The sequence below is a fragment of the Gordionus sp. m RMFG-2023 genome, chromosome 2 (genome assembly GCF_954871325.1).
Source record: "Gordionus sp. m RMFG-2023 chromosome 2, tfGorSpeb1-WG-v2, whole genome shotgun sequence".
NCBI classification, from domain to species: Eukaryota; Metazoa; Nematomorpha; class Gordioida; order Chordodea; family Parachordodidae; genus Gordionus; species Gordionus sp. m RMFG-2023.
Window position 1 is genome coordinate 12,981,027 of NC_088776.1, and position 27,823 is coordinate 13,008,849.

The window sequence follows — 27,823 nt, forward strand, 5'->3', positions numbered from 1 at the left end:
AAATACCTTAAGAAAAGCAAAAGAAGTTAGTTAATAAAATATATTTTTACTGACTCGAACCTCGCGCCATATCATCTCCATCCTTATTCTTTGCAGTCAGGTTTAGGGGTCTAGAAATTATCTTAACCCCTCCCTCCATAGCTATTGCTTTATATTTTTTTAAGCATCTTTTAAATAATACACATGTTTTTATTTCTATTTAAAAGTATATTTTGAATTGTAAACCAGAAAAATGGATTAAATTAAATTTAAAATAAAATATTATAAAATCTTAATGCATTCTTTGTTCATGTGATATCCAAAATTATCAAAATAACATTAGATAAATTAAACTATTAAAAATATACTTACCTCCGTAGTTTATTATTCATCTATAATTTCAAATTTATACATATGATTTTGTAACTAATTATTTTTCTCAGTTCGGGCAAAGTGTAAATCTGGATATGGCAAATATGCTGCCTTTACAAATAATGCAAAATAATAAGTTAAATAATATATTACACATCCCAAATACCAGTAATTCGCTGTCCCCAACTTTTAATTTTGGTACTTTACCCCGCTCACCTTTAAGAACTCCTAGTCCTCATAGAAAATCACAAAGAATTTCTTTAATATCCACCTTAAATAGCAAATCAGGATTGCACAGAATTGAAGAAACTCCTGGGGATGTCACATGCTATTTAAAAAATTTGGCACCAAAATATCTCAGACATCGCTCATCACATAGTCCTCCAACAGTCAATAGACCACCATCCCCAATTCCTTCAGATGCTAAAATCAGACCCATTTCTGACCTTAAAAATATTAAAAGACGATCTTTGCCAAATTTTGAGTCTAGTGTTAAAAAAGATGAGCAAATGTTTTTATTCCCTCCTATTAATCAGAGTGATAAATATGAAAACGATTCAGATATCCAAGATGATTCTCTTTCACCTTCACTGAAATCTGAAGCCTCATATATTTCAGAAGATTCAAATGATTTAGATATGCTTGAGGAGAAGGAAAATGAAATTTTGCCAAATTTTAACAAAATTTCAAATAATTTAGATAAATCCAAAAAGATTTTACAACCAAAAGCTGTGTCATTAACCAAAATTCTTGAAGACCATATGGAAAATTATGTTGATGAGGAAAAGGAAGAATTAAAACAACTTGATCATGAATTTTCAAAATATAGCCAGGAACATGATACTAAGATAAAACCAAATAAAATTAAATGTGATCAGAATTTATATAGTAATGAGATTAAATCAAATAATATTTTATCTAAATGTGTAAGTGATATTGGAACTGAAAAATTACCTTATAAAAATAATAATTATGAGTATCATTGTCCCCAATGTCAAGAAATTTATAGGACAGAATCAATATTAAATTATCACATAAACAATGATCATCAATCCGATGATGAAAATCAATATAGTGAAATCTTGAAAGATCTAATCCTTCTTACCTGTCCCACTTGTGGTTTATCATTTAAACATCAATTTGATTTAAGGATTCATTTGACTCAACATTTTAATTTAGGCAATGATCAATCAAAACAAAGTTTATTTTTTTCATAACCTCATTTTAACCACATTGTAATTTAGGTGTTTTAATTAGAAAAAGTCCAAACCTCTCAACTTTATCCCAAGCATTTCCAAATATTTTTACACCAATACCTAATCCTTCTGAATATGTAGACTCAAAATGTATTGTTTCAGGTTAATCATTTTTTTATCTTATAAATTAATACCTTCTTTATATTTTATATTTAATGTTAGACTAATACCTTATTTATATTTTGTACCAATTTTCTGTCCCAGCCCATAATAATTTTTTAAAGAAGCATAAATTTGCCTAATAAAAACATAAAAATTTTTGCTTGTCCTATAAAAATATTTTGTCTGGTAACTTTGGGTTTGGCAGCACCAACTTGTATATCAATTGATCGTGTTAAAATAGCTCACTATCAATTTTAATTAAATTTCTTAAAAAACCTTTTTATTAATCATATATTAAAAAAAAATACAAAATGAATTAATAAAATAAATTGTGATTCACAAAAAAAAATATGCAAATAAAATAAATAATCCACTTTCTATAATCCTTTAAAATTTTAACCTTAAAATATATATTTTATTTGCCTAATTAGATCCCTTTATTTTGCCACGCGCACTAACTGTGATGAGGGATTATCCATATTTTACAATTTGCTTTACGAAGGGTTAAAAAAAATCATTTAGTGCGATTGTAAAATCACCCGCTAATTTTTTAATTTACACATTTTAAGTGTAATAAAAATTACAGGGGAAAAAAAATATTAATGAATGGGCTTTGATTTTGAAATTTCTTTTATTTTACAAACAGAGATTTACGAAACATTATTAAATTATGCAAAGACTAACAATTCCACTTTAAGAGGATGTGTAGGGTTATGTTCCCCCTTGGATTTTATACAAACTTCGCCATCACAAAAAAGCTGGTCGTGCGGCTACAAAAATATTCAAATGTTATGTTCAGCGATCATGAAAATACCTCAAATATTTGATGTGGTCTTTAAAAGTAAAAAATTTATATTACTTAAAATTTCTCTTTTAATAAGTTTTAACCTTTTCAATCATGATTTAATTGTTATTTTGAAATTTTTGTTTTGCACCTGGTATATATTTTAATTAATATGAATCATAAAAGTCTTACAAAAAATTTTTTTAAGAGAAACTATTATTACTTAAACCATGGCAAAACTTTTTTATCATAAATATTAAAAAAATCTTTATTCTGGCTAAAATTATGACCAAGAAATGTCATAATTATTTTAAATGAAAGAATCTTCTAAAATAAAAATAAAATATATATTGTAAATTAATACATAATCTAGGCAACCTTCTTTTTCTTCTTTTACACATGTTACATGAACTATTTTTTTCTGTCAGATCTTTATATTTCTCTGTAAAAAAAGTTTTATATGACCTTGTGTGTATGTTATGATATTGAATGAATATTCTAGTTAGCCCAAAACATGAGAAATTTTTTATTGCCCTCAATTTAGCCACCTAAATAAGTAATATATCTGCTTTTGACATGGTTGCTAAATATGGATAATAAGCCTAATTCACCACCCGTGTTTGTGTCTTCTAGTAGTGTGCGCTTTTTAAAGGCCGATAATACCCCTTCCGTTTCATTGTTATCAAGTTGATAATTTATATTCCAATGTAAATAGTTACTATAGCTTTTTAAAATTTAACTAGTTACTCTTATAAAAATGTAACTTGTGACTGTATCTCATTTTTTCCAAATTTTTAACAAATTTGTTTAAAAATAGTGGAAATATGAGTATTCAAATATATTAGATAGAGTTAGTAAGGCTAAGCTAACCTCACAATGAAAGTCAAAACAAAAGGTATCTAAATAAATATTGTTCGAAGGCAATATAATAACTTATTTTAAAAAATGGGAAACACTTTATACCAAAAATATTCCCAAAAAGAGTTATATTTTGACTTTTATTGTATAAGGCTTTAAATATTGATTTTTTTAAAATATAAAAAGGAAAGGCCTAAAAATATATAACCCTATCTGCTAAAATAAATATATTTTTAAATAAAAACTAGGTTTGACAATGATTACATCAAATTATTTTTAATTAGCGGCCATGCCCGCGTGTTAAATATCGGATCGAGAAGGAAACAAGCACAATATTAAATATCGAATCGGAACGATATTTGCTGTTTAGAGACCCTATTGGGTCGATATTTTACAAAAAGCCGATCCGATATTATCATTGTTTTTGATTTTATACATAATTTCCTAAATCATAATATGATACATGATGAATAAAATTGAAAGGAACCAAGATTACATTTATTACTACACTTGAAACAAAAAAAATTTTATATTATCTGTAACAAAAAAAGGATTCAAAAATATTTAACGAGTCACATTGCGCAATAAATATTGTCCAAATTTTGAATGAGAGGATTAACTTTTATAAAAAATAAATAATAATGAAGGACAGAAATGTCCTGGATGAAAAGGCACTGGACACGTTTAAAAAGGTAGACATTTAAATTTTTTTCTGGCCATTTCTATTCGAGATTCGTAGTTTTTTTGTTTTACCCTATAACAGTTAGTTGCTTTTTTGCATAGAAAACTTTAATTTATTTATAGTATTGGTTTATTATTTTCATGAAATAAATCATGATTTAAATCAATTCTTTTATTTTTAAATTTTAATATGTTTTACTTTAAAATAAAACATTTTATCATGCCTCATTTTTCTATTGTTTTTGAATAATAAGTTTTAATTAATTGCTATTATGATTTTATATGTTGCATTAATTCTGATTTTTTTTGGATATAACATATTAATAAACTCCTATAAAAATTATTTTAATGTTAAAATTGTCAAAAAATATTTATATTTATTTTTGCCTAGCTTAATAAATCAATTTTTATTCAATATTTTGTTGATACGGGCCGGGGCATATTTTAATTTTTTTAAATATACCTGGGTCGAGCCTAAAAAAAAAATTTTAAATGGCCGCGCTTAAAAATATTTTTACAAAAAAATACCAGAGCCGGGCAGTATATTTTAAATCGCCATTGTTAGCTATAAAAATTAAAAAAAATCCGGGATGGGCTTTACAAATGGTACTTCTCTGCAGGTCTGATATTAAGATTAATTAACAAATATAGTTTATAAATATTACTTTATTTAATGTAGTTAGTAATCAATCGCTATAATAAATTGTATAAATCGAATCTCGATAATATTTTAAAATGATATATTATATGTATTAATATATTGCTATATACAAATATATAAGATTGCACAGTCTAAAACAATAATTGCGTAGATAATTAAATGATATATTTTTTAATAAAAATGCGGAAACTTGGGAATAAAATAACTGTATGAGAAATAAGGCATTTCCAATGATGTATATATGTATACTACTAAATTGATGATTCATTTAAAATGAATTTAAGTGTCCATACATAGGAAAAAGTAAACTTTAGCATCATTTTATGGTTTATGGTTTGTACATCGATTAAATGATAAGCGTGCAAATCACAAAATAGCGCTACATGACTCCTATGCATGGGCAAATTAATGAATCACCAATCTAGTAGTATATATAAACATCATTTTACTTATTTTTTCAACATATCAAAAAATTAATTTCGAAACTTTAATGGGAATAAATAAATACGCTATTTTAAATATAAAAATAAAAACATGTCCAAAACATAACTAGAAATTTTAAAGTTTGCGAAAGTTTTTAAACTTTTCGAATTTAAAAAAAAAAGGATATTGGATAGCTTAAAGAAGAATAAGAGCGAACAAGATAAAAATAAATGCAATACGTTATAGAGAAAAAAGAGGCTTAGAGGGATAAGGAAATGTTTCAAAGAAGTACTTGGATTTCCCTCTTAGAATCTCTCGAGTTGAGTTGTTTGTTTTAAAAAAAAGAGTTTCGTTTTCCCCACTTCTTCACATTTTATTGATTGGGGAGCTGACACTTAAAGATGAAGAGGAAAGACAGTGTTGTGATGATTTAATGAAACATATTGACGATTAAATTAAAACCCATCCATATAAAATTATAATCTTTGCAAAACAATTAAAATATAGACAAAGCATTATTGAAATTTCTTTTATTTATTCCTTTTGTTATTTTAATTATTTTTGCAAAGATTATAATTTTATATGGAAGGGTTTTAATTTAATCGTCAATATGTTTCATTAAATCATCACAACACTGGAATTTAACGCAGACATATACTTATTAGATTTTTAGCCCGCTTGAAGTTCTAAAAAGGTTAGAGTTCTAATCAAAAGGGAATACGATAACACATGACACATAGCATGCCAACAATTTAAAGCTTTACAAGATCATTTAATTTAGTCGACTCTTAACGATACTTTTAAAATTATTTAAGCAGAATGTAACGCATCATAAATGGGCAAATAATAAATATTGATGACATAGCATTATTCTAAAATACTTTGATTTTATATTACTAATTTAATAATTGCCTATTAATAAATTCATAGGAGATGTAATGTAATAACATGAATGCATCTTCCATTAATAACTGCCTTAGGAGTTATTTTTCGCCAGGGAATATTTTTATTTTATTATTAAATTTGATTTAAATTTTTAAAAAAATCGTGATTCCCATAAAAACAATTTTTAACAATAAGTCTTAGAACAATTATTCCTCTTGCCATTTGTTGTTCTTACAAAGAGTTATTTATGTGAAAATGTGATAACCCTATAAAATAGTAATGTTTCTACCATATTATACAATGCTGACCACCACTGAGTTGTTTACAAAAAATAATTCTTTCCGATAGCAAATCAACCATTTATAATTTGAGATATTTTTGCTTTCAAATTTAGAAACCCACAAAGACTTATAAAAATTTGTTAAAAAGTTCAGAGATTATTTATAAATATTTTACCACCCAATTAATTTAATGATGTCCCTAATATACAAAATTTTATATTATAATTTTAATCATATTTTTTAAGAGACGGAAAAGATTCCTTCTATTATGAGAATTCAAAAATTGACGGAAGAGGCTTGGAATTGTGGATGGGATCTAGATGGTGCTAAACATTTTAATCACGCATTAACTAGCACTAGAAAATGGATCGGTGCTACCGAAATGGTTGTCTTTTTCTCGTACCTCGGAATAAAGTTAGTTAGTTCCTTATTCTCATTTTTTTTTAAAGCCGACAGCGGTTCCTACTAATTTTAAGACAAATTTTTATTTCATTACTATTTTTTTTTAAATCAATATTTTCAACTATTGATTATTTTCTCTTTATCGCGTAAAACAAATCTCATTCACTCTGTTAATTGACACTTTCTTTTCGATTCAAACTAATTTTTTTTAATGTTGTTGTCCTAATTTATAATTTTTATATTTACATGGAAAAAGGTAATTAATTAAATTTTGTTTTCAATAATATAAATAGGCGAAGTTTGTTTCTTTCCAAAAAAAAATAATAGTTCTCTCTTTACTGTTAATTATGCATGGAATTACGAACGATTAACTTTAAGGTGGAAACACAAAACACGATATTATTAATAAATATAGTAATAAATAGTTAATTATATTAAATTTAAACTAGATTTATATAAATATAAATTGTATAAAATAAAAATTTAATTTATGAATTAATGTATTCATTTCTTCTGGCTCATTTAAATTATAATTACTTAAAAAAATGAAAGCTAAGTTTGTTTGGTAAATGTAATTAATATTATTATTATTTTAATAAAATGCAAGTACAACAACGAGTAAAAACTCTCAGGATGGATATATATATTTTTTTAAAAACAGAAATTAATAACATTCTTTCGCGTTATAAAAAGTAAATATTAATAAGCCTAGCCCAACGTGGAAACTAATAATCCATAGCGCCAAATCGCGGTGAAGTATACAAAATATATTGTTTTTGTATACCTTGTGTGTATTCGCCCTAAGTAATTCTGGGTTGAATGGGGGTCGGGCCTTTATTTTTCTAAAATATGAATATTTAGCACATGACAGCGACTTCTGCACCCTGTATAAAATCATTTTTGATAAATTAAATTTAGCAAATAATTAGAACTTGCATGCGAAATTTAGTAAAATGAGGTATTAATATAATGTTTTTATTTAAAAAGAAAAACTTAGTAATTAATAACATTAATATAAAACAAAAAAAAATTATAAGTTATGATTTTATCCAAAAAAATTATTTATTTTGATTGTGATTTAAATCGCGATTTGAATCAATTTGATTTAATCATGTAAACCCAAATTTTTTTTATACTTTGTTATAGTATGAAATTATAATTTCTTTTTTTTGTCTCAATAAAATTAATTTCACTTTTTGCGTGTCCTTTTTTAACAAAACCTGAAGAAAAACTTTTATAAATTTTCTAAACTCGTAAACGAACATTAAGCAGCTGAACCGCAGCTAGGTCATAAACTTTTTAATTTTTCACACCCTGATTCGGATTTTTGCGAAAAACGCCTTTCAACATTAATGCCTCTTTTATAGCAAGCGCGCTGGGTATTTTTCAATTCAAAAGAAGGCAAATAATCGGTTAAATTATAATGATATTCCGCGTTGCGATAAAATGTATTACACTTACCTAGGTTTGTTAAACGACTTGATTTTGGTCGATTTTTAAAAACTGTTCGATTAATATTTTAGCCAAAATAATAATATGTAAGCCTTGAGATTTGGCAAATTGAGCTCTAAACCTTTCTATCATCTATGAGCAAAAAAACCAGGCTTATATAATATTATTTTGGGTGAAATCTTAATCGGGCCTTTTTAAAAAATCGACCCAAATCGGATCATTTAACAACACTACACTTACCTATTATTTGCTTGCTTTACCCAGCGATACGTGTCGCATCGATTGAGCAATACGCGCTTACTGTAAAAGAGACTTAACTTGGTGGCAAAATTATCCATTAATTTTTTAACTTTATTAGTGTTGTTAAACGGTTCAATCTGAGCATTTTTTTAAAAAACGGATAACTCAATATTTTGACCAGAAAAAATGTTGCGCCCAAGTTTCGAGATTTGGTTAATACATCTCTAAAACCTTTGTGCCATCTATGAATGAGCAAAATCTTTAGGCTTGGGTAATATCAAGCAATTTCAATCCATATAATTTTATTAGGGCAAGCTATTTACCTCTGCTAAGTGATTTGCTTGCACTGCCCCCCCCCACCTATTTACTAGACATTTTTGTTTTCAAATTATTACCCCGATATTTTGTTTTCGGATATTTCCGTTCACAATTTTTTTTTAATAATATCCTTTTAAATCTAATAGATAATGATTTTATAGTACCTTATGAAAGAGAACACGATACCACAATGGCCATAGAAAAAAAATGAGTACATCAGTGCATTCATTTATTTTTTTTTAATGCCTTTAAGGGATACCTTATTATATTGTGTGAAGTAATAATATTTTTACAAAAAATTTGATAATTTTTTTATTTTTGGATTCGTTGACATTTTGAATTTTATATGTTTATTTTATTCGTAAATATTTTATTAATAATTTATTTTAAAATCATTTTTGTCCATTCAAAAATTATTTTGAAAATGTACAAGAAATAGGCAAATATTCGATCCAGTTCAAATACAGAAAAAGAAATCTTATTATTTTGATATTCTTTTGGAAGCCTATTTTTTTTAGAGAAAGATTTTTTGATCAAATTTTACCTTAAAAATGCCAAATATTTATAAAATCTTTTATAAACAAATATTTTGTAATTTTTATATATGGAATCACAAATTTTGAAAATTTTATTCAAACTTTAAGGGAAAAAAAGAGCAGATATTTGAAGAAATACCAAAGGGGTCTAATTTCTAAAATTAAAATATTTACCAAACCTCATCGTATATCATGAGAATACGTAATTTAATATGTTGCTTTACAGTTTATAACTTTAAGGAATACATATTTATATGCCGCCTACTTATCATTACAAAATTATGGTTTTTTCCCCTATATTCAATTATGTTTGTTTTTAAAAAATGATTTCGATATTATAGATCTTCTCGATATTGTGTATTGCTTTACATTCTTAGCGTATTAATTCAATACATTAACTCAAATCAATATTAAATTATAGTAATCATTTAAAATAATATATTTATTTATTAATTGTTTAAAAAAGGCCCTAAATTGAAAATGAAATATATTATGTTTTTATATAGTTGGCTAATTACTGTATTTTTAGTCTTTTAAACCAATTTTTAGCTGCGAATCGGGGTGTTTCTTAAAAATAAAACGGGTCAAATTTGAAAGAAACTCATAAAATTAAAACGCCTTAATTTTTAATGGATTTTCTCCGGGACCCGTCAGTTGATTGAGCCGAATTAGACGACGTTTAGCCAATACCCAACTATAGTTATTATATTACTGATAAGTTAAATAAAACGCCTTTTTCATGCTACAAGACATTATGATAGGATGTGATATACAGTAAACTTGTTGATTTGGGTTCTTGATAATTAAGGAAACTGCCTTAATTTTATTAAAATTTTAAGTTTCAATTTAAATTCCTATTAACTAACTATTTGGATATAAAAAGTCTTTAATTGGGTAACTTAAGTTTATTCAAAAATCTTGGTCTAACGGTTTCCAAATTAGACAGGTTTTACTGTATAATGGAAGACACGTCAGAACATCATTTAAATTATCGAGGGAAAGGAAATCTTTTACAATTTAAAAGAAAAAAATATATAAATATATGTTTTTTTATTTTTCAATTTATTCCTCGATAAAAAAAAATAATAATAATTGAAGGAATAATTTGGGTTAATTAGACAAGCGGAAAATTTTTATTATTTGTTAATTAAATATTGGTTTTTTTTTACAATAAAATAACTTCAAAAAATATTTTAATTTTGTTGTTCAATTCAAAGGCTTGCAAAACATGCCGCAAGCCCGACCCTAATCAAATTATTTTGAAATTGAGCAAGAAAACCTAATTTTTTAGGCCAATTTTGGACCTCTAGTTCAAACAACACTATGATTGAATATCAAAATTAGTTAAGAATTTATTTTGAAATTCATTGACAAAAAAAATGGTGTGCTTGATTGAAGCGTGGAAAGGGGTAGTTTCGAATAGGTAATTATCTTAATTTTTTCTTCTTCAGAGAACCTGCAAGTTGTGTTATTAATCGGGGCTCTTTGGTCAATTTGCCTAAATAATATTACGCAATTTCCAGACTTGCCTAATTATTCTTTGCCGAATATTGTGTTAGCCATTTTTTAAAAATCCGGCACCTAGTTCAGAATGGACCGAAAAGTGGCATGAATATAAAAATCCGAACCCGTTTAAAAATTAGGAACCGGTTCGGGCTAAAAATTATTAAATGTTTTTTTGTTCATGCCTAAATTAAAATTTATAAGCTAACATTTCAATCTAAAATTGATGTCTTTCACATTTAGCCATTCTTGTTCAATGAACTCATTAATTAATTTTTTTTAAATTGAAGGACAACGGTTTTAGACAATGTTTATTTTTTTCAATTATTTAATTTAAATAATCAAAGATGAAATTTATATAATTGTATAAAAATTTAACCTTTTTATTTTTTGGCCAAACTGTATTGTGTTAGTGTTGCCGAATTTTTAAAAACAGCTGCTAACTCAAAAATATTTTCTAAAACCTCGAAATTTTCGTAAATAGATGTCCATACCTTTGTGCCACCTATGGACAAAATCTTCAGATTAGTGTAATATTTTCAAATCGAGCCGTTTAACGACACTATATTGTTATCGCCAGATATAGGAATTTGAATCAGAGTCCTCAGAACTGGGGCAAATCTAGGAATCGTAGCCAGAACCTAGAACCCTCTTTTAGTATTTATGGGAATCAGAACCGGAAATCCAGATAGTGTAAAAATTTTAGAAATCAATTCCATAATAGATTTTAAATAAAAACTGTAAGTAATTTATTTATAGCTTAAAAATGTTGTGCGATTTATTTAACAAATTATGATTAACATTACATATTAATTTAGTCATTTAGCCAATTATTTTATATTTTACAATATTGATATATTTTTGTTTCTAATTCCTATTTTCCTATTCGATATTTTCGTATTCATTAATCTCATTTTAAAAATGAATGCAAAAGTGAATGAAATATGCAATTTCCTAATGTATTTGGCAAAAAATTGCTATATCCCCCAGTGCCCTCCCCTCAATAAAAAAATAGATAGTTTTGTTGAAGGCACTGTCAAAAATCGAATCTTTTTTTAGATAGTTCAAAATATTTCCAGCTTTATTATTTTACAATACTCCTAAATAAATAAAAAAGATTATGTAATATAAAATATAATTTGCCTTCCCCCCCCCTCCCCTTCCCCATAGGTTAAAAAGCAAGGCTTGATACTGAACCCAAACCCGTAAATTTGGGTTCATAGTATTTTTTTTTTTAATATTAAATTTTTATTTATTTTAAAAATTATATTAAAATAACACATATATAAAACTATATTAAAATATAAAAATCATCTAAAGTTAAAACATCAATTTTTTGAAATGTACACGGGCAGGGCCGGGCCGGGCCTTATATTTTAATACCTAATATTTTAAATAGCCATTACTAGCTATAAAATTAATTTGTAAATATTGTTAAAAAATCCGAGACGGGTTTGAAAATATAAAAGTCGGACCAGGCCGAAAATTTTTTAAAAAAAAAATCCGGGCTAGGCCGTATAAATGGTACCTTTGCACTCTGATCTTTAATATGAAAACATTTTTTGTGAAAATCATTTTTTTTTTCTTGGATATTTTAGATTACTCCATTTTATGTGAAAATTTTACCAGCACATATTTATTGTTGGATTATTAAATTTAAAGTAAGACAAAGATCAAAGAAAAGAACAAAATCACAAAGTAAAATAGTCATATTAGATGCAAGTTGCAATGCACTGTCAAAGATATACATAAAAAAATCAATAGTTTAATTTTAACAGATTTTTGGAAGATATCATGATAATTCGCTTATAAAATCTAAAAAAACTAGAATATTATTTTTTTATCTTTTATTATAATTATGATATATAAATTATTTTTGACTTTGGAAGATATCATGATAATTCGCTTGTAAAATTTTTTTAAAAAGCAAATATTATTTTTTATTATAATTATGAGATAATTTATTTTTATGGTGAATCTGAATGTTAAATATGGTAAAATAAATTTTAAAAAACTGATGCTTCTGTTATTTTTACTAAATTTTATGAGTCTATTTTCTGAAGATTAACCCGAACCGGGTTCAGAGATATTTCACTAAACCAGAACATAAACTATTTTTATTAGGAGGCGGGTTCACAGTAGTGTTGTTAAAAAGCTCGATTTGGGTCGATTTTTAAAAACGTCCTGATCAAGATTTTAACTATAATAATATTATGTAAACCTCGAGTTTGGCAAGTAGACGTATAAACCTTTCTGCCATCTATGAGCTTATTTTTACTAAAATCTTAATCGGCCCATTGTCCAAAATTAACCCATATCGGGCTTTTTACAACACTAGTTCGCAGTCCTGTTAAAAAGTAGGAAGCCTTTTATGTTTTGGAACCTAGTTAAAATTTCATTCTTCAATAACCCCGGAATATAATATATTTCTTTATATCTTGAATTAAATTTTGAATAGAAATAATAATTGATTACAAATTAAATTACATTACAATATTATTAATTTCCCAATTTTTTTAGGGTATTTTAGTTTTAGACTTTTTTCTATATAATTTTTTAAAAAAAAGAAATGCCATCGGACTCGAGGAAGAATCCACTTTTCATCTTTAAAATGGAAATCATATTCATAATTATTTATTTTTTAATTATCAAATTATTTTATTTATACTTTTATTACTATTTTTTCAAAATAAGGACAAATTTACTCTTAAAAAAATCTAGATTGCTAAAAAAAACATTGAAATGCAAAACTTTTTACAATTAAAAAAAAAACTAATGTGATATCATAGTAATCCCTAGATAGATATGGAGTTAGATATTTTTAGAGATATTCTCTGCCTGAAATTATAATTTTCTTAACGGTTACAATGGTTCGATTTGAGCCGATATTTAAAAACGGCTAACTCAGTATTTTATCCATAAAAATATTACGTAAGCCTAAAAATTTTGGTTATAGATGACACAAATGTTCGGACATCTAGAAATCTCGAAGTTTAAGCAATATTTTTCCGGCCAAAATATTGAATTAACCATTTTTAAAAATCGGCTCAAAATCGAGCCGTTTAACAAGACTTACGGTTATTAAATAATTATCAAGGTGTTATCTAAGATTATTTTTTATAAAATTAAGAGGATTATAAAATTAAATTCTATACGATTTCATTTAATAATATTCTCTCAAAAATATAAGGTTATATATTTAAGTATATGTATAAAATATATATATTATAACATTTACTATAAGTAAAGTAATTTTAATTAGTATACAATTTGATTTATTTTAAATACTGTTCACCTGGCCTTTTTTAAAAAAAAGATGAATAATAAAGTAATGTGACCTTTTACATTGTAAATTATTAAATTATGTATGCTTGTCTTGCCTCTTCTATTGATCTTTATAATGATGATGAGATATTATTTATAGATTATTATTATAAAGATAAATGTGATCGCATCGAATAGTCCAACTTTATACCCCTTTATATGCGGGGTTTCGTAATTATCTTACATCAATAAATTATGTCATTCACCCAGGGCCATAACTTTGAGGTGTATGGTAAATATGCTAGGCGTTGAGAGTTTGTCTGTAAATTATAAAGCTCTAGATCTCTCTCTGTGCAAGTTTCTAGCCGGTTCTTATGATAGTAAAATGATAAATTTGCATTATTCAAGGTGTAAAAAAATTTTTGTCCGCCCCCACCCCCGATAAAGATATTTTAGCACAAATTTCCCAGCATAATAAATATTTTTTACGAGTTGGCAGGGCCGTACAGATCTCTAGTCTGCGTTCAATTCATAAAATAATAAGTTTTCAAAAGGGATCTGGAACATGCATTTTTGCTTTACTCCGACCAAAAAATATATTCAGTCTGAATGCGTTTCTGAAAATTACAAATTTTTATTCTTTCATCTTTATAAAATAATCAATTATTACTTATGATCTAAGTATTCGTAAAAATATTCTCTAAATTATCATATATTTACATGGTGGTTTTAGCCAAAAATTTGGGTGTCGAAAAACACCTTTCATAACCTGTTATATAAAATTTAATGCCGGTTATTGGGCCTATTTTTTATCAGGTCTTACCCTATTCGTCTAAAAGAAAAAAAATCAGTCCGAAATAAATTGGTCCAATTCTTACCACGTCCGAGAAAATCTCGGTCCGGCCGATTTAAGCTTGATGGAATTGGATTCGGACCAGAACCAGTCCGCGTAGGCTTCAAATAATGGGGATTAATGTGAAGCAAACTAGCATTCATTTCATATTTTCGTTCCCTTCTTCCATAAATTTTGCCAAGTTGAAAAAAAAACGAAAGAAAGAACGCTGTAATATTCCATGCCCCTGGTTTAACATAATATTTTTTAACAATAATTCTCTTAATAAAATATAAAGTGAACATCATTGAGCATAATTTATTTTTGCATGTTTTGGAGTGAGAATGAGATTTAAGAAATTTTAATTTGAATAACATTTGAAAAAAAATCTTTTGGGAATTCTTTTTTATTGTTAAATAAATGCTTCTTTTTTTTAAAAAAAAAATAATTTATTATTAGCTTTTATCATCTTATTTATAATTAGTCATTCTCATTATATGATATAGTTTATGTTAAATATAATTTTTTTTTTATATTTCATTATAATAGATGGTAGAGCCCCGAGAGAAATGATTAGTAAAATTTTGGGTAAGAGTGATAAATTGAAAATGACTGAGTATATTAAAAAAACAGGATTGGGCAATCACAAATATTACATTTACTTATAAGTAGTATAAACTAGTGATCCACATCGGGCCTAATTTTTTAAGCCCGGCCCGATAATTTTTTTAAACAAATTTGTCCTGCCCGGACCGATCCCGAACAAATATTTTTTTTATTTGTCCCAAAAAGCAGGACCACAAATATAAATTATTTGTTGGTCCTACCCTAATTTATTTAAATATAGAAAAATTTAGGTTTTTTTTTTGATTTATCAATTACAAAAAAAAAATAATTGTACTTTATAATTGTAGTTAGGGATTGTTAAACGATCAACGATCCTGGATTCGATCCTTTGGCGATTTACCCGGATTTATGATTTTCTCTTAAATCGAGGATCGTGATCATTTTGTTTAATATATAATTCATTTTTTAAAAAAAACCCTTTTAAAAGGATCGATTAAGCTGATATTTGGTAATTGTATAAGGAATTTAATTCCAGCATTACAATTTTTGAAGGAGTATTAATTACATTTAATAATAAATATTAACTTTTATAAAAAAAAAGAAATATATCTATCATCTTTTTATCAGTATTATATCATTTTCAATAATTTACATAAAATTTTTCGAAACAATTATTTTCTAATTCTGAGAATTTAATGAAATATTTGGACAGAAGGTAAGAATGAAGTGAGGGTGGGGGGGGGGGGGGTTATAAAATATTTTATTATCATATCTTTTTCATTATCGACTAACTAAATGTTTTTTATTACACAGAAAAAATAAAATATGTACGTATTTTGTAAAATTCTACGAAAAAAATATATAATATTTTGTTTAAATAATGACTCATGACAATTAAGAGTTAATCTATAAATAATTTTTTTTGTTGTAAAAATAAAAATCATATATTCATAGTTGGAATTTGAGCCGGACCATCTCAATATTTTACACAGAAAAATATTATGCAAGCCTGAATATTCTTCTCATAGATGGCACAGGGTATCTATTAACGAAATCTAGGCAATATTTTTCTAGCTAAAGTATTGAGTGAGCCATTTTTAAAAATCGGCTTAAATCGAGCTATTTAACAACACTAGTTGGAAAGGGAGGGCGGAGGACTGGTAATGACGTATTATTTATCTTACCCCTCTAGGTTTGCAGATAAGGAAATATACTTAAAATGTAACATGTGTTGTTTTTTATTATAAATACTTTTCTTAAATAAATATCTATTGGGAACAAATCGTTATAATGACGAAGCGGAACTTCGTTTTAAATTTTACCAGCTGTAGTAGCCTTGTTTAATAATAGTACAATATCAATATAATTTAATGCGGACGTTTTAATTTAAAAAGCTTCTAAATTAATATATACATATAGTAAAGTCGGGGATTTTTTTTATATTGGATATAATTGTTAAATTTTATAATGTTAATATTGGCCTTAGCACTATGCTAAATTGTGAATTTAGTTTTTCATCAAAAAATATAATAATATAATTTTTGTCATGAGATTTTTTTTTTAAAAAAAGATATTAATTTCGATTTTAAAATTTATAATAAATCCTAAATTCCCTTCTGTGGATTTGGAGTTTCCCATTTTCTTTTCAAATGATAATGTTTTGTTGGCACGACTTTGATATTTTACATTATTTTTTCCTAAATATGTTTATATTAATATATTTCTATATTCATTCTAAAAGGTGCAAATTATTCGATTTTCACGAGCCCACTGATTCAAATGGTTACCACCCTCGTTTAATGAAGTGGGTTCAAGCCTATTTTACCAAACCGCTAAAATTACTACTTAATAATACATCTCCTTTATTAGCTCACGATAACCTTCCTGTTAAACAATGCAAATACAGAACTGATCGGCTTCCTTTGCTTTTACAACACCAAGGCCATAGCAGGTTAATTATCGGCTTTCAGCTTGGAAATAATAGTAAGTCGGCAAATGAAGGGAACAAATTATTGGTGCTAGATCCTTCACTAGATATTGAAAAATTGCGAATTTTTTTGAAAATCTCCAAAAATTCGAAAGATACACTATCGGAAGAATCTGCCACGAAATTGTTTGATCGATTGTTCGTCAAAAATATTAGCTCGCTCACCGCGTCTCAATACCAAATAGTGTGCTTTGAGGGTTCCTTAAATTCAGATAAAAAGCTTAGCTACTTGTTTAAAGATTTGAACGATTACACATCTAGCAAGATATTGTCATCCATTAAAATACCGTGATAACTAAATTTATTGTCATTTATATCAAATTTTTTAAAAAAAATTCGTTTAAACCTTTTTTTGCATTGAAAACTTTTGAAACAAAACAAAAAAATTATAATTATTTTTCATCTGTTTGTATTATTTATTTATTCTTGACTTAATTATTATAGTTTGGTAATAGTCAAGTCAACCTTAAAAAAAATTTTTTTTTAAATTAAAATCTTAATTTATAAGAAATTAAATTATTAATAATGTGTGACGTTTTTTTTGACAGTTTTAGCAAAATTTAATTAGAAAAGTAGAAATTTTTTTTATTAATTTATTTAATATTTTAAAACATAAAACAGTTTTTTTATAAAAAAAAAACATAAATAGAAAATTTTAATATAATTCCTGCTAACAAGCAATTTATATTTTTATGAGCTCACCCCTCCCCCCTTTCAATTTAGATTTCCTTTTATTTTCATCCAAAATGAAAGCACTTCTTTTTAGATAGATCTCTTCTTCTTTTATGCGCAATTATAAAAACCTCATCTTGATTATAAATATTAATATATTATTATAATTATAACTATCATATATAAATTGTAATGTTTTCTTAAAAATAATATATATTAATATAATTAGATAAATGATCTTAACAATAAAAACTTAAATCTAATATAATATTATGAATATAGTATCTAATTGACTTTTTTTGAGCTAGGGTTCATGGAAAGGAAAGGCCCCGAGCTTTATTCCCGCTTTTGAGAAATGTAAAGGAATTATTAAAGATGTACGGAGGTTTTAAGGCCCTCGAAGAAGAGGGATTATCAAATTTGCATCTGATATTGAAGTGAGTAGCTGCTTGAGGAATGAATAGGGAACACTAAAGGCTTCTGAAACAGAAAAATAAAGAGGATTTGCTAAAGTTGTGATTGAGATTCAAATTTTATTTACTGAACATCGAATTATTAGAAAGCGCCTGCGTAACAAGACTCTCAAAATTCGATTCGTTCCAATAATACTCTGCTGACATCATCAAAAAGGTCTATAGATAATTTTTCCCAACATTTGCTCACAGACTATTTTTAATTTATTAGAAAATTCGTTCACTCATCAAAAAAATAATAAAAGATATTCGATATACTCTATATAAGTGTGTATAATATTCAGATGTATAATTACATGTATGCCAAGATATCATCTTATAAAGGCATAATTGCTAGTAGAGATCTGCAAATCACAGCCCGTACCGATCAACCCCAAAAAATAATTCGGTTCTGCTGGGTCGGGTCGGGCTTAATATTTTGTAAAAATTTAGGGCCGGGCTTAAATTCTTATAATTATTACATTTTGTCAAATAAAGTGATTTTAAAATTTTCGCAAGAAACATGATGCTAATATTTTTTATTTGTAAAATATTTTTTTTTACAATTAAGAATAAAAATTAAATAAACTATATTCGGGCCGGGAATATTTTTATTTCAAATCGGGCTTTTCGGGACAAATAAGAAAACTTTGTCAGGATCGGGCTGGACAAATTTTTTTAAAAAAATTCACGCTGAGCTTGAAATATTAGACCCGATATCATTAATTGCTAACACTATATGTATTGTATTTGGTTGAAGATTCTCCATTGCAACTTTCTTTCATTATAATCTTAAATAAATTCCACATACTTGTTTTCTAGTTCTGAAATGTAATTAATACTGTGAATTAACGGTGTACGGCTACCACTTTTTGGAGGTAGATACGATATTCTCGATATTATATTGATATCGGCCGATTATCGATTCGATATTAATATGATTTTGTTCGTTAATCGTTATACATAATTATTATCTATTTATTATACCATAGCATAAAGTCATTTTAAAAAACATAGTCTTAGCAAATTTTAGTTAATTTATCATTTTAGGCTTAATATAAATAAATCATTTATTTATAAAATCGTTGTAATCTTTTTTTATTCCTTAGGTATTTCTATCATGTAGAAATTAGAATCAAATCTAGTCTATTTATAATCAATATATCGTCGGCCTAGAATTGGACTATTCTACTAACGCAAATGTTTAAAATGAGAAAATCAACATTAAAGTTTAAAATCAAATATAGGAAAAGTTTATTGATCAATTTTGATAGGGCTATAACTTTGGCAAAAATTAATATTTTTTAATCTAGTATATATTTTTATATATATTGGGAATAAATAAGTTATTATCCACTTTAACCCAAAAATTTTGAAAATGTCGAGTGGAGCACTCCAATTCAAGACCGACGATATATTGTTTAAAAAACTTTAAGTTTTAAAATCATAAACCTTTTGAAAATAGCTAATGTTATTATATTCTTAGCATATTTTCAATTATTTAGTAGTTTTTTTTAAAATATCATTTCAATTATATAAGAATGTTCTTAATTTATATTTATTAATAAATTTGAATTAAGACGCTATTTTATAAGAAATTTAATAATATCAGCCTGTAACCAGGGTTGCCAGATGTCACGATTTAGCCGTGATTGTCACGATTTCATACTTATTTTTTTACTTACCCACGTTTTCTCATACTTCACGTTTTTCTCACTTTTTTTGAGTAAATTAAAATAATCACACTTAGTCTCACACTTTTTCTCAAAAATTTTAAATTAATTTTATTTTAAAAAATTGTAGTATTTGTTAATAGTCCAACTAACCAATCATATTCATTGATCAATTACCCACAACAGAAATTCCATTTTTAGAAAGTTTATCTATCAAGTATAATTATAATATGAATTTAAATAACTATACATTTCTTTTATGGATTTTATAAATCTTATAATAAAACTCGTAAAATTTTAAATGAAATAAATTAAGGGCAAATATTATAAAAGATCTAAAAAACAATCATCCGTTTTCAATACTAACGGATGCATAGAATAAAGGTAATATAAAAACATTTCCTTTATTACTTAGATACTTCAACAAAAAGAATGGAATAAATGTTTAATTAATTTTTTCGTCTGACAGTGAAACCCCTAAAGACATGTCTAGGATGTGCTAGAAAATTTAAAATTCGCTGAACTTGATATTGCAAATGTAACGACCTATTGTGCAGATAACGCATCTGTAAACTTTAGGAAAAATTAAAGTATTTGGAGAGAATTGAAAAGTCATAGTAATAATATTATACCAATGGGTTGTATATGCCACATTCTTCACAATTCGTTTAAAAAGGTCATAATTTTTCTTAAATATGATATTGAGAGTATAGTAATTAAATGCTATAATGAATTTAGCAACTCGACAAGTTACAATTTTAAAAGAATTGGTAGAATGGTGCAATTTAGAATGGTCAGAATCACTTCGCCATGTTCCAACACGCTGGCTTACATTAATCCCAGCGATTAAGCGGATGCTTAAGTATTTTTAACCCCTTAAAGAATATTTTTTATCATTATCAGCAACCCCACCAATTTTGAAAATAAAATTTTGAGATGATTTTGCAGAGGCATATTTAGGTGTTGTCCTTAACGTTGGCACTTTAGTCAATAACATAAATATACAATTGCAATCTGAAGATGTATTAGCAATATATATACATGATCATATCCTAAAACTAAAGAATTCATTAAATTTAAAAAAATTTTATGGGAGCATTTCTAAAAATATTTTACAACATAATAATGATGTAGAAAAGGCAAGAAATTTCAAAAATGAATCAAAGATATTTATAAAAAATATTATAGAATATGTAGAAAAACGTTATGATATTATAGATAATATATGGAAATATCTTAGTCCTATGACATTAAAATAATGTCCAGAATTCGAACAATTACAAAAAATTATTAGTAATTATAAAATACCAAACATAGATAGAGAAATTCTCTTTGAGGAATATTTACAATTTTATTCCTATTATGAAGAAAAATTATCAAAAAACTATCACATGAATACCCAAGAAAAATGGATAAATTTTCTTTCTAAGAAAAACTCACCATTGATAGAGAAAATATGCAATTTTATATTTTCTATTCCGCATTCAAATGCTTCATAGAGAATATTCAGTCTAATGACTACTGCTTGGCTAAAAGAACGTAATCATTGGAAGCTGAACTTATGGTTAAACAAAATATAACTATTCATGCAAAGGGTTTTTAGCCTATCTCCACAGTACCGATGGGAAATCTTTATTGCCTCTTTTAAAATCATCCATAAAATATAATAATTAATATTATGCTATATTTATAAACATGAGAAAATTATATATCATAATTGTTATTAGTAAATCAATAAAGAATTTTTATTGTCTTTAAAATCTTGTTATATTAAATAACATATTAACTTAGATGAGTATGCTACATCAATTACCCCGGCCGAAGGCTGGGATTGGGGGGTATGGGGGGGGCGAAGTCCCCCATTAATTATTATAAAATAAAAACTCACGTTTTCAAGTGAAGAATATCTGGCAACCCTGCCTGTAACCGATATTTTAAAAAACACGAAGAATAGGCTTGATCCGATAAAAATATCGGCGCATCTCTATTGTGAATCAAGTATTCCCCTCTGTACTTTATTTTTTCTTTCTCATGATATATGAACACGTAAATTTTTATAAAATATAAAAATGATATTGCATAATATAGGCAAGTCTGATTATTCAGCTTAAATATCGCGTTAAATTTAAGATCGTAAGAATGTGTTATAGTAAAATTATTAATAATTATTTTTCCCAAATTGAAGCAAAAATGGATGTTTAAAATTATAAAAGATGTTTTAGAGGGAAAAATTAATTTTAAAAATAGAAAAAAGTATTAAAATATTTTTAAGTATGTGTTATTACGAATAATAAGTAATGTTTAAAATAAATTTATAAATAAAAATAAATTAAATCCGCTAAATGGTTAATTTTATTTATTTAATTATTACTAGGGCTATATTTTTCACCGATCCTATATTTTCCGATATGATTCAAAACCGATCGGATATTTATATTGATTTTTCACCACCCCCCTTTTGAACCAAATGAAGAAATCTATATTTTTTATAAAAAAAATCGAATTATGCATTTAATTGAATTTTTTTTATTTCTACAATAATTTAAAAAAGTTTACGAATATTGGTAGTATTAAATGAATTTTTCATTATTCCTCCCCGTGAAATTAGAATTCCGCAGATAACGCATTTTGCAAAATAATCTTTGCCTTTTGTAAAATATTTCCACAATTCAGCTACCATATTTAAAAAAACTCTTTTAGTATAAATAATAAAATTGGCGTTATTATTTAAAAAGATTTAAAATAAATAAAAACTTGGGGTGTTCCTTTCTATTTTATAAAAAAAAACTTTTACGAAGCACTAAAGAATAAAATAAGTTTCATCGTTAGTGCTTTCAATCGTTTGGCCAGCTTCACGTGACGTAATAATTTTTATTTAGCTTATAACTTTTTTTTTCATATGGCGGTTAACTAAATTAATAACGGAATTTAAATATATTAATTAAGCACTAAATAAGGCGAAAACCGGATTTTTAGTAGTACTATAGTCTTTGTTTTGGCACGTCGCCATTATTTGTTTATTTTTGTTTTTTTCGCCAATAACTTTTTATTCTCAAATTCGGCTACAAAAGTGATTAAAGCATTAACCTCTACTAACAAAAAAACACTAAAGAATGATATATATTTCATCGTTAGTGTTTCCAATCGACTTTTAAGCGTGAAGTTGACACAAGTTTTTATTTTTGCTTATAACTTTTTTTGCATTGCTTCCAATTGTTCGGCCAACTTCACGGAGCTTTTAAAATACTATAAATCTATTTTTAAAAATAAATCAAATTAAAGGGGTGTTGTGCATTTGCATTGTTTAAAAAAAAATTATTTAGAAAATATTATTAAGGCTGCGGCCAAAATCTTAAAAATATAAATAAATAAATTTTGAAGAAAACAATAACATAAGCTATTTTTAATGTAAAAATAAAATAGTGTCAATTTCATTTTTCGGTATTTATAATAAAAAAAAATTTTAAAGAGTAATAAAAAAAATTCGAATAAAAATTTATTCAAAATTTATTTATTAAATTTTTATAAAAAAGTAAGTAAAATTTTTAATGCTGTTAATTTTTATAAAATTACTAATCTAAACGATTATAGCCTTTTATACTATTATTTTAGTGTCAGAAAATAATTTTATGGAAAGCATAAGAGTGCACAGAACCTCTGGTGCAAAATGACTTAAAATTTAGAGATTCTGTAGAAAATAGGAAAATTTGGGAGGAAATGAAAAAACATATAACTTGAATTATGATCAAGTGAAAAAGAAAAAGGCTAAATTTAATAAATTATATTCTCTCACCTAACAAAAATGTAAAAATAAAAAATTATATTATAATTTAATTTAAAAGGTGCTATAAAATAAGGATCTACTATATATTGAACAATATATATGAAAAAATATTGATGATATTTCCAAATATTCTGAGTCAAGTTTTAAATTGACACAGAAAAATGTAAAATATTAAGACAAAAATATAAAATAGTTTTTTATTTTAGGAATCTGAAAATTGACATCTGGGAACAGTATTATTTTATATTTGTATATAAAATTAATATATTTTAATAGGCTGCATCATACCTTAATGAAATTGCTAACCCACTTAATGATATAAATATTGGGTAAAATATGTCTATTGTTTCTTTTGATAGTGCTAATTTATGTACAATATATTACTATTATTTGATATTTATTATTGAATAATAGCTAGATCAAGATAATGCCAACAAAGAAAATGAAAACCCTATTCCTACTTTTAAAAGATATTATATTATTTCTATTTAAATTTTATTATATACAAATATAATAATTTTTATATATTTTATGGAAAAATTATCTTTAAAAATAAAAGTTATCATTGGTTTTCCAACTGTTTATTAAATATTGATACAAATATTTACATCATATATTATTTATTAAGTATATAAATAAAATTTAAATATAGCTATTATCAAATAATAGGTTCATACAAAGTTTAATAACTGAAAGGTAATATAAAATAATAAATACAATTAAATATTTACATATCTTTTAATAAATAACTAATAATTGAATCATATCAAGCATTTTGACTATTTTAATTTTTTTAAAACTTAAATGTGTCCAAAGTGTTTTGTTATTAATTTGTAAAAATTTCAAAATTTTAAGGATTTTTTCAAAACATTTGTACGCAGCCTAATTAATGTAAAATAAATATACATAAAATAACAAAAAAAATAAAAGTAAAAAGATCGGCTAGCTTTTTTACAGGTATCGGCCCTACCCGATATTTTAAGAAAACGTTAAATATCGGTGCCGATCCGATATTTAATATCGGCACAGCCCTAATTATTACCAAACTTGGAAGGTTATATAAATGGACGGTAACCTAATGAATTAGAAAAAAGACACCTGTAACAATTATGGAGAGATAGTTAATGAATTGGGGTATCATTTTTATGATTTACAAGTTCATAATGTTTGATCAACAAGATAAAATTGTCATTATGGTCAGAATAGTCTATAGAAAAGATCATTTTTTTAGTAAATTTAATCTTATTGTTACTGACTTTTAAATGATATCTTTGATTTGCTTTATATCGAGTTTTATTATTTATATTCTGACCATAATGATAAAATCGTATGTTTCTGAACCATATAAGATAAAACCTAATAAATGACCAATTTTATCATTGTGTTCCTTTGAATATCATTATTTTTTTTATATTAAAAATGTTTTAAATGACTACTTGAATGTATATTATAAATATTGGATCTTTCCTTGGGAGAACTAGATAAAGTTAACTATAGCCGAATTATTTAACATTGCGTGAAATAGTCTGGTGGGACTTTAAAAATAATTAACAATAATGAAAATTAACTATATCCGAGTTAACTACAAAGATGATTTCTCATATTTTAATTTTACAAAAGTAAAAAAATTTTTATATACGAATAAATTTAATTTTAACTATAAAATACGTGCAGCGAAATATTGGATTATCGAAATTCGAAAATAGAAATAACTTTTATAAAAGTTATAAAAACTCCTCAGGGTTATTCGGTTTGCTTCTTTTCGCCACTTGGTATAACCAATAAAATTAAACAGGATAGGTTCTCTCAGGTTTTCTATATTAATATAATTTTATTTTGCCAAAAATTTGAATTATTTGAATAGGAAGAGTAGGTTAATTCGTTTAAACGAATTGAATACGAATAATCCCTATCCGATTCGTAGGACACCGTGTTTGTTATAAAAATAAACCTATGCTTTTAATCTTACCTAATGTGATCACAGATTAAAAACTTATTTATCTTAAAAATATTTATCAACAATGTCTCTTATTTTATATAGCTTTATATAAAATAAATATATTCAAGTTCAAGGTTATTAGTAAATATTGTTTAATTTATGATCAGTCTTTTCGCAACATATATTTGATTTGTTTGATCATGATAAAGTGTATTTTATAAAATGGTATCAATAATATATAATTTTTTGTTGATAATAAAAAATAGAAATCACATGACCTTGTTGTTTATGGTGAAACTATAAAAATTGTCTTTCATAAAATTATATACTTATTATAATTTTGTTAGTTTTTATGAATATATGATATAAAAAAATCACGTAGCTTGCTTAGTTTTTCTTATCACTTGTTTTACTTAGCAGGGTTTCTCAAAAAAATATATACTATTTCTAGCAAGAGAAATAAAATTCTCAATTACAATCTCATATAATCCCTGAGCATGCACCACTAGAAAAAAGAAGAAAAATGCACCCTTGAATGAAAACAAATTTTTTAATAATATTTGTAGTGATTAGCTATCGAACACGGGAATGGAGAGACAAGAATTATCAATCCCCAACATATGGTTTTGGAGATTAAGGAAAGTTCGAGAATGATTACCGGAAATTATGGAATGAAATGAATGTTTATATTGGATGTTTATGATTGTATTATTATGATGTTGTTATCGGATTAATTATGATTAATATAATTTGTATAATTGGTTTATTTGATTGCAATAAAGAAATATATGGAGTCGTTATATATATATTTATGCTACAATATCAATGTTTTAGTCATCTCTTCCTCTGTCTACGTCTTTGGTGCGATAGATATAATTATTTATAAAGATGAATTTCAGGAAAACTAAATTTAATAGCAATCAAATCTTTCCTAATAGTGTTGTTAAACGACTCAATTTGAACCGATTTTTAAAAACGGTTAATTCAATACGGAAAAATATCACGTAAGCCTAATTTTGGTTGTAGATGGTACAAAGGGTTGGACACCTATTAGCGAAATCTCTAGGATTAGCAATATTTTTTGGCTAAAATATTGAAATAGCCATTTTTAAAAATCGACTCAAATCAAGCCGTTTAACAACACTAGTTTCTAAGCTTTATGGTTTATTATCACTGTATCATATTCAGGGTTTTACCAGTAGTGCTGATTAAATGTTCGTCCCGCCTCTTTAATTTCTAGGACGGGATGTATACCAAAGACGCTCTACTTGGACAAAACGCGTCAACACCGTCCCTATTTTGGATTTATTTTTAAGTTTGACTTGTAAAAGACCCATATTCTATAATTTACATACAAACCCATGAAGATATATAAAAATATATATTAATAAATGATTGTTACCAATGACATGTAGTAATTTTTATTTTTAAGAAATTCACATTTTTTAAAATTAAACTTGATATCAAATGTTTTATATATGTTAATAAAATTATTTGGTCCTTAAGGGTGTTTTTGAAAGACATGACGCACCCCAAATATACCATACTAGAAAAATTCTAACTCTTAATTTAATCTTAAATGAGACTTTAACTCTTAATTTAACCTTAAATGAGACTTATTTCAGATATGCTAATCTTGGAAGGGATTGCTATTGAGGTCAAAAACAATCCAGTCTATTGCCAGTCAAATATGTTTAAATTCAATCATACGTTTCTTATGACAATATTAACTTTATTTGGTATTAAAAAAATGTATAATATATGTTCATAAATGAATGCAAAAATTAAATTCTAATTTTGATCATTCTAGAAATCTTTTTTTTGTTTTCTTTGGCAAATTTCCGATTCAACTGTGTTATTATGTTTTATTTTATATTTCTAATTAATCTTATACAGATAATTTTCCGGTTTCGGTTCTTT

The 27,823-nt window shown here is 25.8% G+C and overlaps 1 protein-coding gene across 1 annotated transcript; it reads left to right on the plus strand.

Moving 5' to 3' along the window:
- Window positions 1-379: 379 nt before the first annotated feature.
- LOC135923260 (uncharacterized) lies at window positions 380-18,284 on the plus strand. The gene is made up of 5 exons (XM_065457915.1): window positions 380-1,551; window positions 1,596-1,709; window positions 2,356-2,550; window positions 6,528-6,696; window positions 17,138-18,284. Exons 1-5 carry the CDS (start codon window positions 447-449, stop codon window positions 17,673-17,675), a joined length of 2,121 nt encoding a protein of 706 aa, XP_065313987.1. The 5' UTR covers window positions 380-446; the 3' UTR covers window positions 17,676-18,284.
- Window positions 18,285-27,823: the final 9,539 nt, after the last annotated feature.

Excerpts from the sequence above, each read along its gene's own strand:
- LOC135923260 (XM_065457915.1), top strand. The coding sequence starts at position 447 with ATGGCAAATATGCTGCCTTTACAAATAATGCAAAATAATAAGTTAAAT. Across the intron at positions 2,551-6,527 it reads ATTTGATGTGGTCTTTAAAA|AGACGGAAAAGATTCCTTCT; the intron begins GTAAAAAATTTA and ends ATATTTTTTAAG. Across the intron at positions 6,697-17,137 it reads TTCTCGTACCTCGGAATAAA|GTGCAAATTATTCGATTTTC; the intron begins GTTAGTTAGTTC and ends TCATTCTAAAAG.